At 41.1% G+C, this 14,277-nt stretch overlaps 1 protein-coding gene across 5 annotated transcripts in view; it reads left to right on the forward strand.

Moving 5' to 3' along the window:
• KLHL32 (kelch like family member 32) overlaps positions 1–14,277 on the forward strand; it is a 246,627-nt gene that overhangs the window by 121,780 nt on the left and 110,570 nt on the right. For all 5 annotated transcript variants that reach the window (XR_014710741.1, XR_014710742.1, XM_084622592.1 and 2 more), the window contains one exon: positions 4,499–4,606. Coding sequence is in view for 3 of the 5 variants with exons in the window: in XM_084622592.1 (XP_084478718.1) it covers positions 4,499–4,606 (108 nt within the window). In the remaining 2 variants the exon portion in view is untranslated. The remainder of the gene's footprint in view (positions 1–4,498; positions 4,607–14,277) is intronic.

Consider the following 14,277-nt stretch of genomic DNA (forward strand, 5'->3'; position numbering starts at 1 on the left):
ACCAGGATTTGGCCCTAGTGGGAAAGAAAGTACAGATAATCAGCCAAGTAAATTGTATCTGGTGTAAATAATTGCTTCTTTTTTGCCAGTTCAACAATATACCCTTTATGTAACTTCAGAATACTTTGTTAAAGTGTTTGCACTGGTGTTTCTGACCTTTGAAATATACTTTAATAGGGAACTTCTGGAAACTTCCTTCCACTTCAGGCCAGATCCTCAGCTGGTGTAAACCAACATAGTTCCATGAAAGCCAATGCAGCTATGCTGACTACAATGGGTCAAGATTTAGCTCTGCATATCTTAAATGAGTTCCATATTGCTGCTGTTACTTTTCTGTTCCACAATTCTACACTTCATACTAAGTAAACAGGTAGTCAGCACTGCAACAATGCCCGCTGCCAGAATGGTAATTTACTATTTATAATAAATAACAGTCGATGCACAAATCATTTTCCACCATATCATTAGCAATAATGTGGATTCACACGTGCATAACTAATTCTGAATAGTGTCCTTTTCCTGCTTGCACTGAGGCAGAATAAACTCTGTGTGCTTTAGTTGTAATTAAAACATATTGTTGATACAGAATTTAATCTAATGACATGTATATCATCTGAATATATGAAAATGTAAATACTTGATTGTGGTGTAGTGTTTGGAATGTGAATTCTTTCTTTGATGAAGTACAGAATTTTAGCAATCAGACGCCCCTAGCCATGACATTTGTGAGCAGCAGTTGGAATTAATCATTTTTTTTTTTTTAAGATTCACCAACTAAGGCCCAAATTTAAGAAAAAAATGAAGTGGTTTACAACTCAGACAAAGTCTGAGAATAATTAGGATAAAACAGTAAGGAGATCATTGTAACAGAACAAACTTATCTTCTAATGTCTTCTGACAATTGTAGGATAGGATCTAATAGCTGTTTGCTTTCTGTCTGAAGAAAATAACAAAACTTAATAGTCATATTTTGTGCATAACAAAACCCACTGCTTTTGAATGACAGAGTATTTATAAATTACCAGTTTAACGTACTTTATTTAGAGATCTGATGTGGGGCACCACACAGCTTAGTGCAATTATCTCCGAAAGGAGTGATGGTTATTTTAAGTAATTTGCTATATTCCACCTGTTATGGACTGCCATTTAAAAGACTTCACTACATGGCATCCTGCACCCCATTACAGAATGCTTTTCATCATTTTGATTAGAGTGCTTTTCATGCTGTGTGAAATCACACCCTATGAACGGTTTTGCTGTTCATATGTTTGGAAACTGCTACCTTTCTAGTTTTAATGTTTACAGTAACTCAGTTTATGGGGGGGCAAGAGATCTGCAGCTAGCCAGGTGAGCTACATATTTTAATATTACATATTGTAGCTATAAAGTGCAGTTCTGACAACACTGTAGGTAAGAGAGTCCAACAGATCAGACTGAAGGAAAAAGATAGGCCAAGCGGAGAAGTGGTGGGATGTCAAATGTGGTGTGATAGAGAACATGGCACTGAACAGAGCATTTTGGAGGGAGAGGAGGGGGAGGGATAGCTCCGTGGTTTGAGCATTGGCCTGCTAAACCCAGGGTTGTGAGTTCAATCCTTGAGGAGGCCATTTAGGGATCTGGGGCAAAAATTGGGGATTGGCCCTGCTTTGAGCAGGGGATTGGACTAGATGACCTCCTGAGGTCCCTTCCAACCCTGATATTCTATGATTCTATGTCTATGATAATGTAGACTGAGTTATGTGATTAATGCAAGGAAGAAGATTGTAACTATAACAAGCTCAAGAGTGAGAAATATTATTGAAAGCCAGAATGAAATAGACATCCTGGCATACCATATAGAAATAAATGACAACTGGTATTTTGGGTGACATGCATGGTAATTAATAGACTACAGTTTTTACTCAGCTGGACAAGTCATTGAATTTTTCAGTTCGGATTTCTTTTCAGTTGGGAAAACTTAGAATGACTATTTCTTACTGTGTTAATGTGATAACTAGCTGCCAGTGAGGGAAAACCTTGATAAAATTTCAATTGAAATACAAATTGCAGAGGAGCAGAACAGGTACCTTGATAGACGGCATGTTTGCTTAAATTAGATCACTGCCAGGGGACAAATTCATTTCAGAGCAGTTCATTTCAGTGGCAATCAGAACAATGTTTTTGGAAGTGGACACGAATTTTGGGGTGCTTCCATTTTTATACTGAAACTCCTCAGTCCCAACTGAGATACCATGCACCAGATTTTAGAGGTACTGAGCTCTTGCGTCTTCCATTGGCTTTAGTGATGTAGTAGTGATGTAAAGGGCTTATAGAGTTGGGACCTGCAGACCCACTGATGGGGGTGGGAAATTCATGTAACCATGATTGGCCCCTCTGTATCCTGCCCTAGTGTTTCTCTCACACTTGCTACGCTTGCGTTTGGATTGCAATAACTCCTGCTCAGCAGCATGTGGAAGGGAGAGAGACTATAGGAGGGCTTATACTGAGCTCTCCAACAATAGGCTGATTTTGGGGATGTGAGGGTCTTGAGGCTAGTTATGGGGAGATGTTAGCCAGGGTGGTAGGCTCAGGAGCTCCTTAACCTCTTCAATAACTCCTTGGCTGTCACTCAGACAAGAAGAGCTCATCCTTCACACCAGGTGCCTCCCATCATGTCACACCCACTGCCATATGTGATTGACACATGCAACCTGGAAATCAGCTGGAGTTTTGCCATTGATTTCAATAGGATCAGGATTTCACCCTTTGAGTCTATCTCAAGGAGAAGGTGTAGGTCTGGGTGGCTCTCTGCAGTAGCAGATAAGTGAATGTTTCTGCTTCAACACTCAATTAGTGGTCTGCGGCTTCAGTCACCTCCTTAGCCACACCACTCAAATGGCCAGTATGAGGCAGATTGCAGTTTATTTGACAATCCAAAATGGTGCCGCATAAACATAAGAACTGCCATAGTGGAGTAAGACCAGTGGTCCACCTAGCCCTGTATCTTGTCTCCAACAATGGCTGGTAACAGAGCTTCAGGAGGAGTGTACAGAATGGGGCAGTTGGAGTGTTCCACCCATCTTCCCCTCCCAACTTCTTGGATGTTGGCTAATAGTCATTGATGGACATGAATAAAGACAGGTTACATGGATCAGGCTTGGGGAAGGGAAGATAGTATGAGTTGGCGCAAATAATGTGTTACACAAGGGCTAATTGTTGCCCCACATACGACATGCCAAAATTAATGAGATTTATGCATATGTATCTCAAGGTAGAACTAGGCCTAATAAAATATTTTTTATTAATGATCACAATATTTGAAATGTCTGTTAGTCTCTTTGGAAGCTTGAAAGTATTCATGAAGTGGGGAAGGAAACGCCACACTTAAGGGAAGAAAATACTTTTTAAACGGCAAATTTCAGTTTCTAATTTAAGAGGAAGTTCACGTTGTTTTAAGGGAAGGGATTGACGCTGTCTAGAACTCAATGCCATTCTGTGCAAATATTGAAAATGAGCTCAAGTACCAAATCATGTTGGGAGAGAATGATCTAAAACCAAACAGGCCATGCAAGTTTGGCCTATCAAGTCTAGCATCCTTCCTCAGTCAGCGAGCTATGCCTTGGAGGAAGGTGGGAGAGAAAGGAAACCAACAGAATGGGGCCTAACAGGTCTGCACCCATACATATGTGGCCTTGCTCTTAATGTACTTGAATGTTTTATGAACCTCAGTATCGGTAGATGGCTGTTCTTCATGTTACCTCGTTGTCTTTTTTATTTCTAATTTCCTGGCATTGTCTACATTCCATTTTTTTGTGCTATTTGGGTAGGATTGCCACTTTTTAAAAAGATGCTATATCTGTCTTAATATACTAATTTACTTATTCAAATAACCATAGAGGGCTTATCCTGCCTTTTTAAAAAATCTTTAAATATTTTATAGAACTACAAGTCAAATTTACTGTTCTAGGGGTGTTTGATTAGAATGATTTTTCAGGATCTAATTTGCCCACTTACATTGAATAGTACCATACTATGTGAGTGATCCCATTGGTTTCAGTGGAATTACTTGCATAGTAAAGTATTACTCAATGTAAAGTTTTCAGAATTGGATCTTGATGGATTAGTTGCAGTTTTTCTCTTCAGGGATATGTCTTTGCACTTCTTTATCAATGAAACAGCTCAGTTGCTAACGTACTTACTGAGGGGGAGTCAAAGGAAACCATAATAATGAAAACTGAGATCTTATCAGTGCTTAATTTATGCCAGGACTGAGCCCCGGCACCTCTAAGCTTGGCAGTTCATTGCCCTGGTACATCTGTGCTTGCTGCATCAGTAATATAAAAAAATTGCTTGAGCCCTGGCACCTCAATAGTAGTCATGGTGCTACTGAGGTGTTTTACTTGGAGAATAGCAAGGGGTGATTTAGGTAGCAAAAATCAACAGTGTTCATCTGAAAAGTCTCATGTTTCCCCCTCAATCTCATTTTTAATGTCTGCAAATGTTTCTTTTCTCTTCTTAGGCAATGTTCAGTCTCTGTATGGTTGAAAGTGGAGCTGATGAGGTGAATTTGCATGGTGTCACAAGCCTAGGTTTAAAGCAGGCCCTGGACTTTGCATACACTGGACAGGTATTGTACAATTCTTCAAATTCAAACACCTAAATCAAAAAATATAATCATTCTTGCTACTATAGAAACTAATGCTAAGTGTCAGCTATACAAGTTTTAATTTGATATTATTAATCTTCTGCACTTGCAAAGTATGAAGTGTTTGGGCTTGTCAATACAAAACTTTGGAGTAGAAATTATTTTCTGGATAAAATCCATGTAAAAAAGAAAAACCTCTTTATCCTCATAGTTCTGAAATCATAGAATCACAAAAATGTAGGGTTAGAAGGGATGTCAAGGGGTCATCTAGTCTAGCCCCCTGCACTGAGGCAGGACAACTATGCCTAGACCATTCTGACAGGTTTTTGTCTAACCCAATGGTTCTCAAACTGTGGGTTGGGATCCCAAAGTGGGTCGCGACCCCCTTTGAATGGGGTCACCAGGGCTGTCTTAGACTTGCTGGGGCTCAGGGCTGAAGCCAAAGCCTGAGGGCTTCAGCCCTGGGTTGCGGAGCTCAGGTTGCAGGCTCCTTGCCTGGGGCTGAGGCCCTTGAGCTTCAGCTTTGGCCTCCCTGCCCAGAGCAGTGAGGCTCTGGCTTTGGCCTCCCACCTGGGGCAGTGGGGCTCAGGCGGGCTCAGGCTTTGGTCCCCCCCGCCCCTAGGGTCATGAAGTAATTTTTGTTGTCAGAAGGGGGTCACAGTGCAACGAAGTTTGAGAACCCCTGGACTAACCTGTTCTTAAAAACCTCTAGTGATGGGGATTCCACAACCTCCTTTAGAAGCCTATTCCAGAACTTATCTACCCTTATCCTCTGAAAATTTTTCCTTATAGCTGACATAAATCACCCTCACTGCAGATTAAGCCTATTACTTTTTGTCCCACCTTCGGTGGACATAAAATCATAGAATATCAGGGTTGGAAGGGACCTCAGGAGGTCATCTAGTCCAACCCCCTGCTCAAAGCAGGGCCGATCCCCAATTAAATCATCCCAGGCAGGGCTTTGTCAAACCTGACCTTAAAAACCTCTAAGGAAGGAGTTTCCACCACCTCCCTAGGTAACGCATTCCAGTGTTTCACCACCGCCCAGTGAAAAAGTTTTTCCTAATATCCAACCTAAATCTCCCCCACTGCAACTTGAGACCATTACTCCTTGTCCTGTCCTCTTCCACCACTGAGTACAGTCTTGATCCATCCTCTTTGGAACCCCCTTTCAGGTAGTTGAAAGCTGCTATCAAATCCCCCCTCATTCTACTCTTCCGTAGACTAAGCATCCCCAGTTCCCTCAGCCTCTCCCCATAAGTCATGTGTTCCAGTCCCCTAATCATTTTTGTTGCCCTCCGCTGGACTCTTTCCAATATTTCCACATCCTTCTTGTAGTGTGGGGCCCAAAACTGGACACAGTACTCCAGATGAGGCCTCACCAGTGTTGAATAGAGGGGAACGATCACGTGCCTCGATCTGCTGGCAATGCCCCTACTTATACAGCCAAAAATGCTGTTAGCCTTCTTGGCAACAAGGGCACACTGTTGACTCATATCCAGCTTCTCGTCCACTGTAACCCCTACATCCTTTTCTGCAGAACTGCTGCCTAGTCATTCGGTCCCTAGTCTGAGGCAGTGCACTGTATTCTTCTGTCCTAAGTGCAGGACTCTGCACTTGTCCTTGTTGAACCTCATCAGATTTCTTTTGGCCCAATCCTCCAATTTGTCTAGGTCCCTCTGTATCTTATCCCTACCCTCCAGCGTATCTACCTCTCCTCCCAGTTTAGAGTCATCTGCAAACTTGCTGAGGATGCAATCCACACCATCCTCCGGACCATTTATGAAGATATTGAAAACCCGCCCCAGGACCGACCCTTGGGGCACTCCACTTGATACCGGCTGCCAACTAGACATGGAGCCATTGGTCGCTACCCGTTGAGCCCGACAATCTAGCCAGCTTTCTATCCACCTTATAGTCCATTCATCCAGCCCATACTTCTTTAACTTGCTGGCAAGAATACTATGGGAGCAGTGTCAAAAGCTTTGCTAAAGTTAAGGAACAACATATCCACTGCTTTCCCTTCATTCACAGAACCAGTTATCTCATCATAGAAGGCAATTAGATTAGTCAGGCATGACTTGCCCTTGGTGACATGTAGAATTGATCACCATCCTCTCTAACAGCACTTAACATAAATATGAAGACTATTATTTCAAGACTATCACTCTTCTTTTCTCAAGACTAAACATGCCCAGGTTTTTTAACTTTTCCTCATAGGTCAGGTTCTCTAAACCTTTTATCATATGTGTTGTTCTCTGTACTCTCTCAAGTTTGTTCATGTTTCTTAAAGTGTTGTGCCCAAGACTGGACACAGTACTCCACCTGAGGCCTCAACAGTGCCAAGTAGAGTGGAATAATTAGGACACTCCTGTTAGTACACCTGTCATAAATGTAAAGGGAAGGGTAACCACCTTTCTGTATACAGTGCTATAAAATCCCTCCTGGCCAGAGGCAAAACCCTTTCACCTGTAAAGGGTTAAGAAGCTAAGGTAACCTTGATGGCACCTGACCCAAAATGACCAATGAGGGGACAAGATACTTTCAAATCTGGAGGGGGGGAGGAACAAAGGATCTGTCTGTGTGATGCTTTTGCCGGGAACAGATCAGTAATGCAGCCTTCCAACTCCTGTAAAGTTAGTAAGCAATCTAGCTAGAAATGCGTTAGATTTCCTTTTGTTTAATGGCGGTAAAATAAGCTGTGCTGGAGGGAATGTATATTCCTGTTTTTGTGTCTTTTGTAACTTACGGTTTTGTCTAGAGGGATTCTCTATGTTTTGAATCTGATTACCCTGTAAGGTATTTACCATCCTGATTTTACAGAGGTGATTCTTTTACCTTTTCTTTAATTAAAATTTTTCTTTTAAGAACCTGATTGATTTTCCATTGTTCTTAAGATCCAAGGGTTTAGGTCTGTGTTCACCTGTACAAATTGGTGAGGATTCTTATCAAGCTTTCTTTGGGCTTGGGGGGATATTTTGGGGGGAAGACTTCTCCAAGTGGTCTCTTTCCCTGTTCTTTGTTTAAAATGCTTGGTAGTGGCAGCATATGGTTCAAGGAAGCTTTTAACCTAAGCTGGTAAGAATAAGCTTAGGGAGTCTTTCATGCAGGTCCCCACATCTGTACCCTAAAGTTCAGAGTAGGGAAGGAACCTTGACAGCACCCCAGAATGATATTAGTCTTTTTTCACTGCTGAAGCACATTGTTGGCTCATACTTAATTTATGATCTACTACAATTCCCAGATCTTTCTTTCAGCAATGCTACTGCCTAGCTTGGAAAAGAGGAGACTAAGGGGGGATATGATAGAGGTATAATAAAATCAGGAGTGGTGTGGAGAAAGTGAATAAGGAAAAGTTATTTACTTATTCCCATAATATAAGAACTAGGGGCCACCAAGTGAAATTAATGGGCAGCAGGTTTAAAACAAATAAAAGGAAGTTCTTCTTCACACAGTGCACAGTCAACCTGTGAAACTCTTTGCCTGAGGAGGTTGTGAAGGCTAGGACTATAACAGGGTTTAAAAGAGAATTAGATAAATTCATGAAGGTTAAGTCCATTAATGGCTATTAGCCAGGATGGGTAAGGAATGGTGTCCTTAGCCTGTGTTTGTCAGAGGGTGGAGATGGATGGCAGGAGAGAGATCACTTGATTATTACTGGTTAGGTTCATTCCCTCTGGGACACCTGGCATTGGCCACTGTCGGTAGACAGGATACTGGGCTGGATGGACCTTTGGTCTGACCCAGTATGGCCATTTTTATGTTCTTAGCGAGTTATTCCCCATTTTTATATTCATGTGCCCTAAATATTTTCTATTCTAAGAGTACAGTTGTCTTGACTGAATTTCATCTTGTTGATTTCGCACCAATGCTCCAATTTGTCAGGGTCATTTTGAGTTCTAATTCTGTCCTCCAAAGTGCTTGCAACCCCTCCCAGTTTAATGTCTTCTTACTCCTCTACAAATTTTATATGTGTACTCTCTGCTCCATTGTTCAAGTCATTAATGAAGATGTAGAAAAGTACTGGACCCAGGACTGACTACATACGTCACCTCACTACATACATCCTCTCGGTTTGACTGCAAACCATCTATAACTACTCTGTCAACTAGTCTTTCAACCAGTTGTGCACCCATGTGACGAGGTCACAACTCACCACCACTGGGGCCTCCCGCTGGTTGCTCTGAGAATTAGCTCTTGTCAGCTGCGGAGCGCTCTCAGCGCGAGGAGTCTCGCCCGTTGTCTGCTCTGCTGCCTTGGGACCCGCGTTGCTCCCTGCTCGGTGGCGTCCTCTTCAGGACACTGCCCTCCGGCAGTGTCCACTATTCCAGTCTCACCCCCTTCCAGGGGGGTTAACAGCAGTCTTTCAGCTTGCACCTGCCTCAGTGGCCAACCACAACCCCAAAGTCTAGCCCCTTATTTCAGGAGCAGGTTGCAGTCTGTCTTGGCCCTACTCCTGTGTGGCCAGGTGCAGTGTAAGGGGGGAAGGAGGGGACCCAGGCCCACCCACTACTCTGGGTCCAGACCCAGGGACCCTCTAGCAGCAGCCTCTCTCTGCCCTCCTTCTCTCCCCTCTTGTCCGACTATGTTCCTTGGGCCACTTCCCCTTTGGCCCTGTGCACCTTCTCAACCCTTCTTAGCAGGGCCACAGCCTGGCAGGTAACGGGCCGGAGCTCTCCTCTGCTCCCTGGAGCCTGCCCAGCACTGCTCTGTCCAAGGTGCTAGCTCCTTCCCTCAGGAGTCAGTCCGTCTCCCTTGCTAGCCTTTATATAGAACCCAGCCCAGTCCTGATTAGCCGCATCTTCCTTGGCCCTGATTGGCTCTCTCTAGGCCTTTGTTGATTGGCTGCTGTTCTGCGCAGCCTCTCTGGCCTGTTCCAGCCCTTTTTCTCAGAGGGTGGGGCAGCCGCCCCACCACAATCCACCTCATAGTAGATCTATCTAAACCAGTGCTTCTCAAGCTATCTGATGTGGGGGACCGGCAATTTTTTTTCCAATGTGCTTGCAGACCGGCAGCCAATGGCTCTCAGACCGGCACCAGTCCGCGGACCACCACTTTGAGTAGCACTGATCTAGACCACGTTTGCCTAGTTTACTTATGAGAATGTCATGTGGGACTGTGTCAAAAGCTCACCCAAATCAAGATGTATCCTGTCTACTGCTTTCCCCCATCCACTAGGCCAGTAACACTGTCAAAGAAATAAATTAGTTTGGTTTGGGATGATTTGTTCTTGACAAATCCATGTTTCCTATTATTTATTACACTGTTTTCCTCTCTGTTCTTACAAACTGATTGTTTAATAATTTGTTCCAGAATCTTTCCAGGTATCAAAGTTAAATTGACTTGTCTATAATTCCCTGGGTTGTCTCTCCCCATCCCCCCTTTTTAAAGATAGATACTGTGTTTGCCCTTCTTCATTCCTCTAGGATCTCAGACATCCTCCATGAGTTCTCAAAGATAATCACTAACAGATATGAGATTGCTTCAGCCAGTTCCTTAAGTACCCTAGGGTGAATTTCATTAGGCCCTGCCAACTAGATTACATCTAACTTTCTATATTTTCCTTAACCTGATCTTGCCCTATTGTGGTGTGCATACCTTCCCCCTTGTTCTTACTATTAATTGTGTTAAGCCTCTGGTCGCCATTTACTTTTCTAATGAAGATTGAAGCAAAGTAGGCATTAAACACTCCCTTCTTGACGTGACTGAATATTAGCTCTCCTTTCCCACTAAATAGAAGACCTACATTTTCCTTTCTTTGGCTCAGATGTATTTACAGAACCTCTTCTTGTTGGCTTTTATATCCCTTTGCTAGGTGTAACTCATTTTGTGCCTTAGCCTTTGTAAATTTGTCCCTCATACTCGTGCTATTCATTTGTATTTATCTTTAGCAATTAGTCTATGTTCCACTTCCTGTAGGATTCCTTTTAGATTTTCAGATATTAAAGAGGTCTTAATGGAGCCATATTGGCTTCAGATTATTCTGTCTTTACTTCACATTGGGATAGACTGCTGGTGTGCCTTTAATATTATCTCTTTGAGAAACTATCAGCTCTCCTGAGCTCCTTTATCCTTTAAATTTTTCGCCTTATGGGACGCTACTTACCAGTTATCTGAGTTTAAGGTCAGCTTTATTGAAATCCAGTAGATGTGATATATCTTGATATTGATAAGGCTTTTGACTCAGTCTCACATGACATTCTCATAAGCAAATTATGGAAATATGAATTTATATAAGGTGACTGAATCACTTTTTGTCATGATGGCCTGAGCAAATGATGGTCCATAGAGCACTCAGTGGTGGTCTGCAGAAAACCGGCTGATCACATGATTTTAATCTTCATTGTATCCATCCGCTAAATCCTGTTAAAAAATTAAAAAAAAAATCCACTTTCCTAATAATAAGACTTCCTGGAAGCACTTGTTGTAGTTGCCACAGATGTTAAATTTACCAATTGCAGCGGGGGGTGATCCCTGAGATAGTCTCTCTGTTAAGATGTGGTCCACGCTCTGAAAAGCTTAATCTATCTGAAATAACTTTTTACGGTACTAAATCTCTATTTAATGTTGATGGGAACAGGATGTATACCAGCTAACATTATCAGGATAAAAACAAACCCCTTCTGAATGTAGAAAGGTGCTAATAAAACAAAAAGCTATGTCCAAGACCAGTGACCTTCAGCAGTTAGTCTATAAATTAAAGTTCCTAATCAGTGCTTCTGCAAATGACATTTCTGTCTCTGAAAGTTACTGGAAGAGATTTTTGACTGCTCCTTAATTGCTAAGAATATTCAGTTTTTAATCCAGTTACCTTGGGTTAGTTCCTGTTTTGTTTTTAAAAAACTAGTTTTAAAATACCATGTGACATTCCAACTCTTCTGTCTACACTAGGTCTGGAAGGTGTAAATTTCACTTTGAGGAAATATACCTGCTCTAGGTCTGATTGAGCTAATGTGCTAAAAATAGATGGGCAGCGGCAGCGTGAGTGGTGGGAGAGGGCATTGACCCTAAATACAATCCTGCCCTAGACTGTAGGTACATACTCAGGGCAGCTAGCCCCTCATGCTGCCGCAGCTACATTTTCATATTTAGTGGGCTAACTAGATCAGAATTGGTGCAAGTAGGTCTCCTTTAGCTAGAATTTACAGCTTCAGTGTAGACATACCCTTAGACTGGAATCTTTTAGTAGACTTCTGAGCATGTTGGGCTTGATTATTCACTCTCTTACAGCAGGACAAGTTTGATTTAAATTATGTTACTCCTGATTTGGATGGAGAATTAGATCCTTTGTCCCACACCTCCTTTTATAAACTGAATATGCCCAGTTTTAAAAATCTAATCTCATAAACTCTTTGTCACTTGCATTGTTCATCTTTGTGCTTTCCAATTTGTCAGTTTTACTTAAAATGTGGAGACCAAAGCTGCCCCAACTTTAAATTGTTATGTACCATGCACAAGAAACTGTTTCAAAAATGTGTATGTTGTTTATTCTTGCAGACATCAGGAATACATAAACTGTAGAATTTTCTCTTATTCGTGGAAACTTTGGCGAATCAGAGTATTGCTGGAAATACTGCTTATTTAGTAGATAGATCCCATGGTGAACATTCGCTGTTGTTTCATTTTGAAAAAAGAATCAGTTACCATTTCATTATTGTGCAAGGTTGTAAAAATCTAATTAATCTGCTTCCAAAATGTGGTTAGATTATATACCCATAATTTCTGGAAAAGAAATAATTAAACAAATAAATAAAAAGAAAATTAAATTCTGAAGGCAGGAAATCTCTTTGAACTGATTTTAACAAAGTTGTTTTCTTTGTCACCAAGCCAAGTGACACAGACAACAAAGAAATAAACAATTTAATTTTAGTTTTATAGACAGCTCTTAAACTTCCATATTTCTGTCAGTATGACGAATATAAAAATTCTTCAGAGAAGTTTTCCCTCTGCCATAGATAAGAAGGGTAGAAATTCAGCCATTGTTCAGCAGTGCCTTTTGCTGTATCCTGAAAGCATGTCGTCCATACTCATTTTGTTCTTCCTTCAGTCTAAGGATTCTTGAATTCCTTAATAAAATGGAAGGTTTTTTCAAATGCTTTTCTTTCTAGTGCTACTAGTGAAGAATGTATTATTTGGTATGACAGTGTAAATATGCCAACCCAGGGGGAAAGTATGATTTAATGGTTAAAACTTTCTTGTCAAGGAACCAGGAATTCCAGGTTCTGTTACTGCACTGGCTCCCATTTAATGAAGCCTATTTTCAAAATTATCCTTCAAAGCATTTTGAGCGTCCAATTTTAGACATATCATGCCTTATTTTCATAGGGGCTAAGAACGTCCAACTGCAGTTGAAGTCAGTGAAGGTGGTAGGTGCTTACCTTCCCTGAAAGCAGGGCCCTTGCTGTCTAAACTGGGGTACCTCAACATTACCAGCCACTGCTGAAAATCTGGCTCTAAATTTTTTTGTGCCTGAGTTTTCCCATCTATAATAATACCCACCTACCTCTGATGATAATCCCATAATAATACTCACCTACCTCTGAATGGTATTCAGAGTCTTTATTAACCAATGTTCATAAATCACTTTGAGAGCCTCAGATAAAAGCACCTATATAAGTGCAAAGCATTATTTTTATTATTGTGAAATATACTGATATTATAATTTATTAATTTTTCCAGTGATTAAAAGATACTAGCATACTTTCCTCAGTTTTTGAATAAGATCTACAAGAGCTTCCCCAGGGTGACATAATGTCTACAATCCTCTACTAAAAATTAGGTGCTTCCGGTTTACAGCCTTGATCCTGCAAACTCTTACTCTTGTGAGCTATTTTGCCAAAATATAGAGGTGGTAAAACCTGTCTACTCACATTTGAGATTCCCTTGTTTATACATCCCAGGATTGCATTAGCTCTTTTGGCCACAGCATCACACTGGGAGCTCATGTTCAAATGATTACAACCTCCAAATCATTTTCAGTGTCACTGCTTCTGAGGATAGAGTCCCCCATCCTGTAACTATGGCCTAGATTCTTTGTTCCTAGATGAATACATATACATTTAGCAGTGTATATTTGTTTGTTTGTGTCCGGTGTACCAACAATCTAAGATTGGTCTGTATTAGTCACCTGTCCTTTTCATTGTTTGTGTCCATCTGCAAACTTTATCAGATTATTGATAAAAAATGTTTAATAGCATAAGACCAAGAACAGATCCCTATGGGATCCCAATAGAAACACACCTGGTTGATGATGATTCCCCATTTACTATTACATTTTGAGACCTATCAGTTAGCCAGCTTTTAATCCATTTAATGTGTGCCATGTTAATTTTTTATTGTTCTAGGTTTTTTGATCAAAATGTCAGGCAGCACCAAGTGAAATGCCTTGTAGACATCTAAGTATATTATATCAATACTGTTACCTTTATCAGCCAAACAAAGATATCAAGTTAGTTTGACAGGATCTGTTTTTCTTAAGCCCATGTTGATTGAGATTAATTACCCATCTTTTATTCTATATTAATCGAGTTCTGTATCACTCACTCCATTATTTTGTCTAGAATCAATGTCAGACTGACAGGCCTATAATTACCCAGGTCATCTCATTTACCCTTTTTAAAATTTTTGTTTCTAATATGCTTTAAAAACTTCTT

Source organism: Lepidochelys olivacea (genome assembly GCF_965140295.1).
Source record: "Lepidochelys olivacea isolate rLepOli2 genome assembly, chromosome: 3".
Taxonomy (NCBI): Eukaryota; Metazoa; Chordata; order Testudines; family Cheloniidae; genus Lepidochelys; species Lepidochelys olivacea.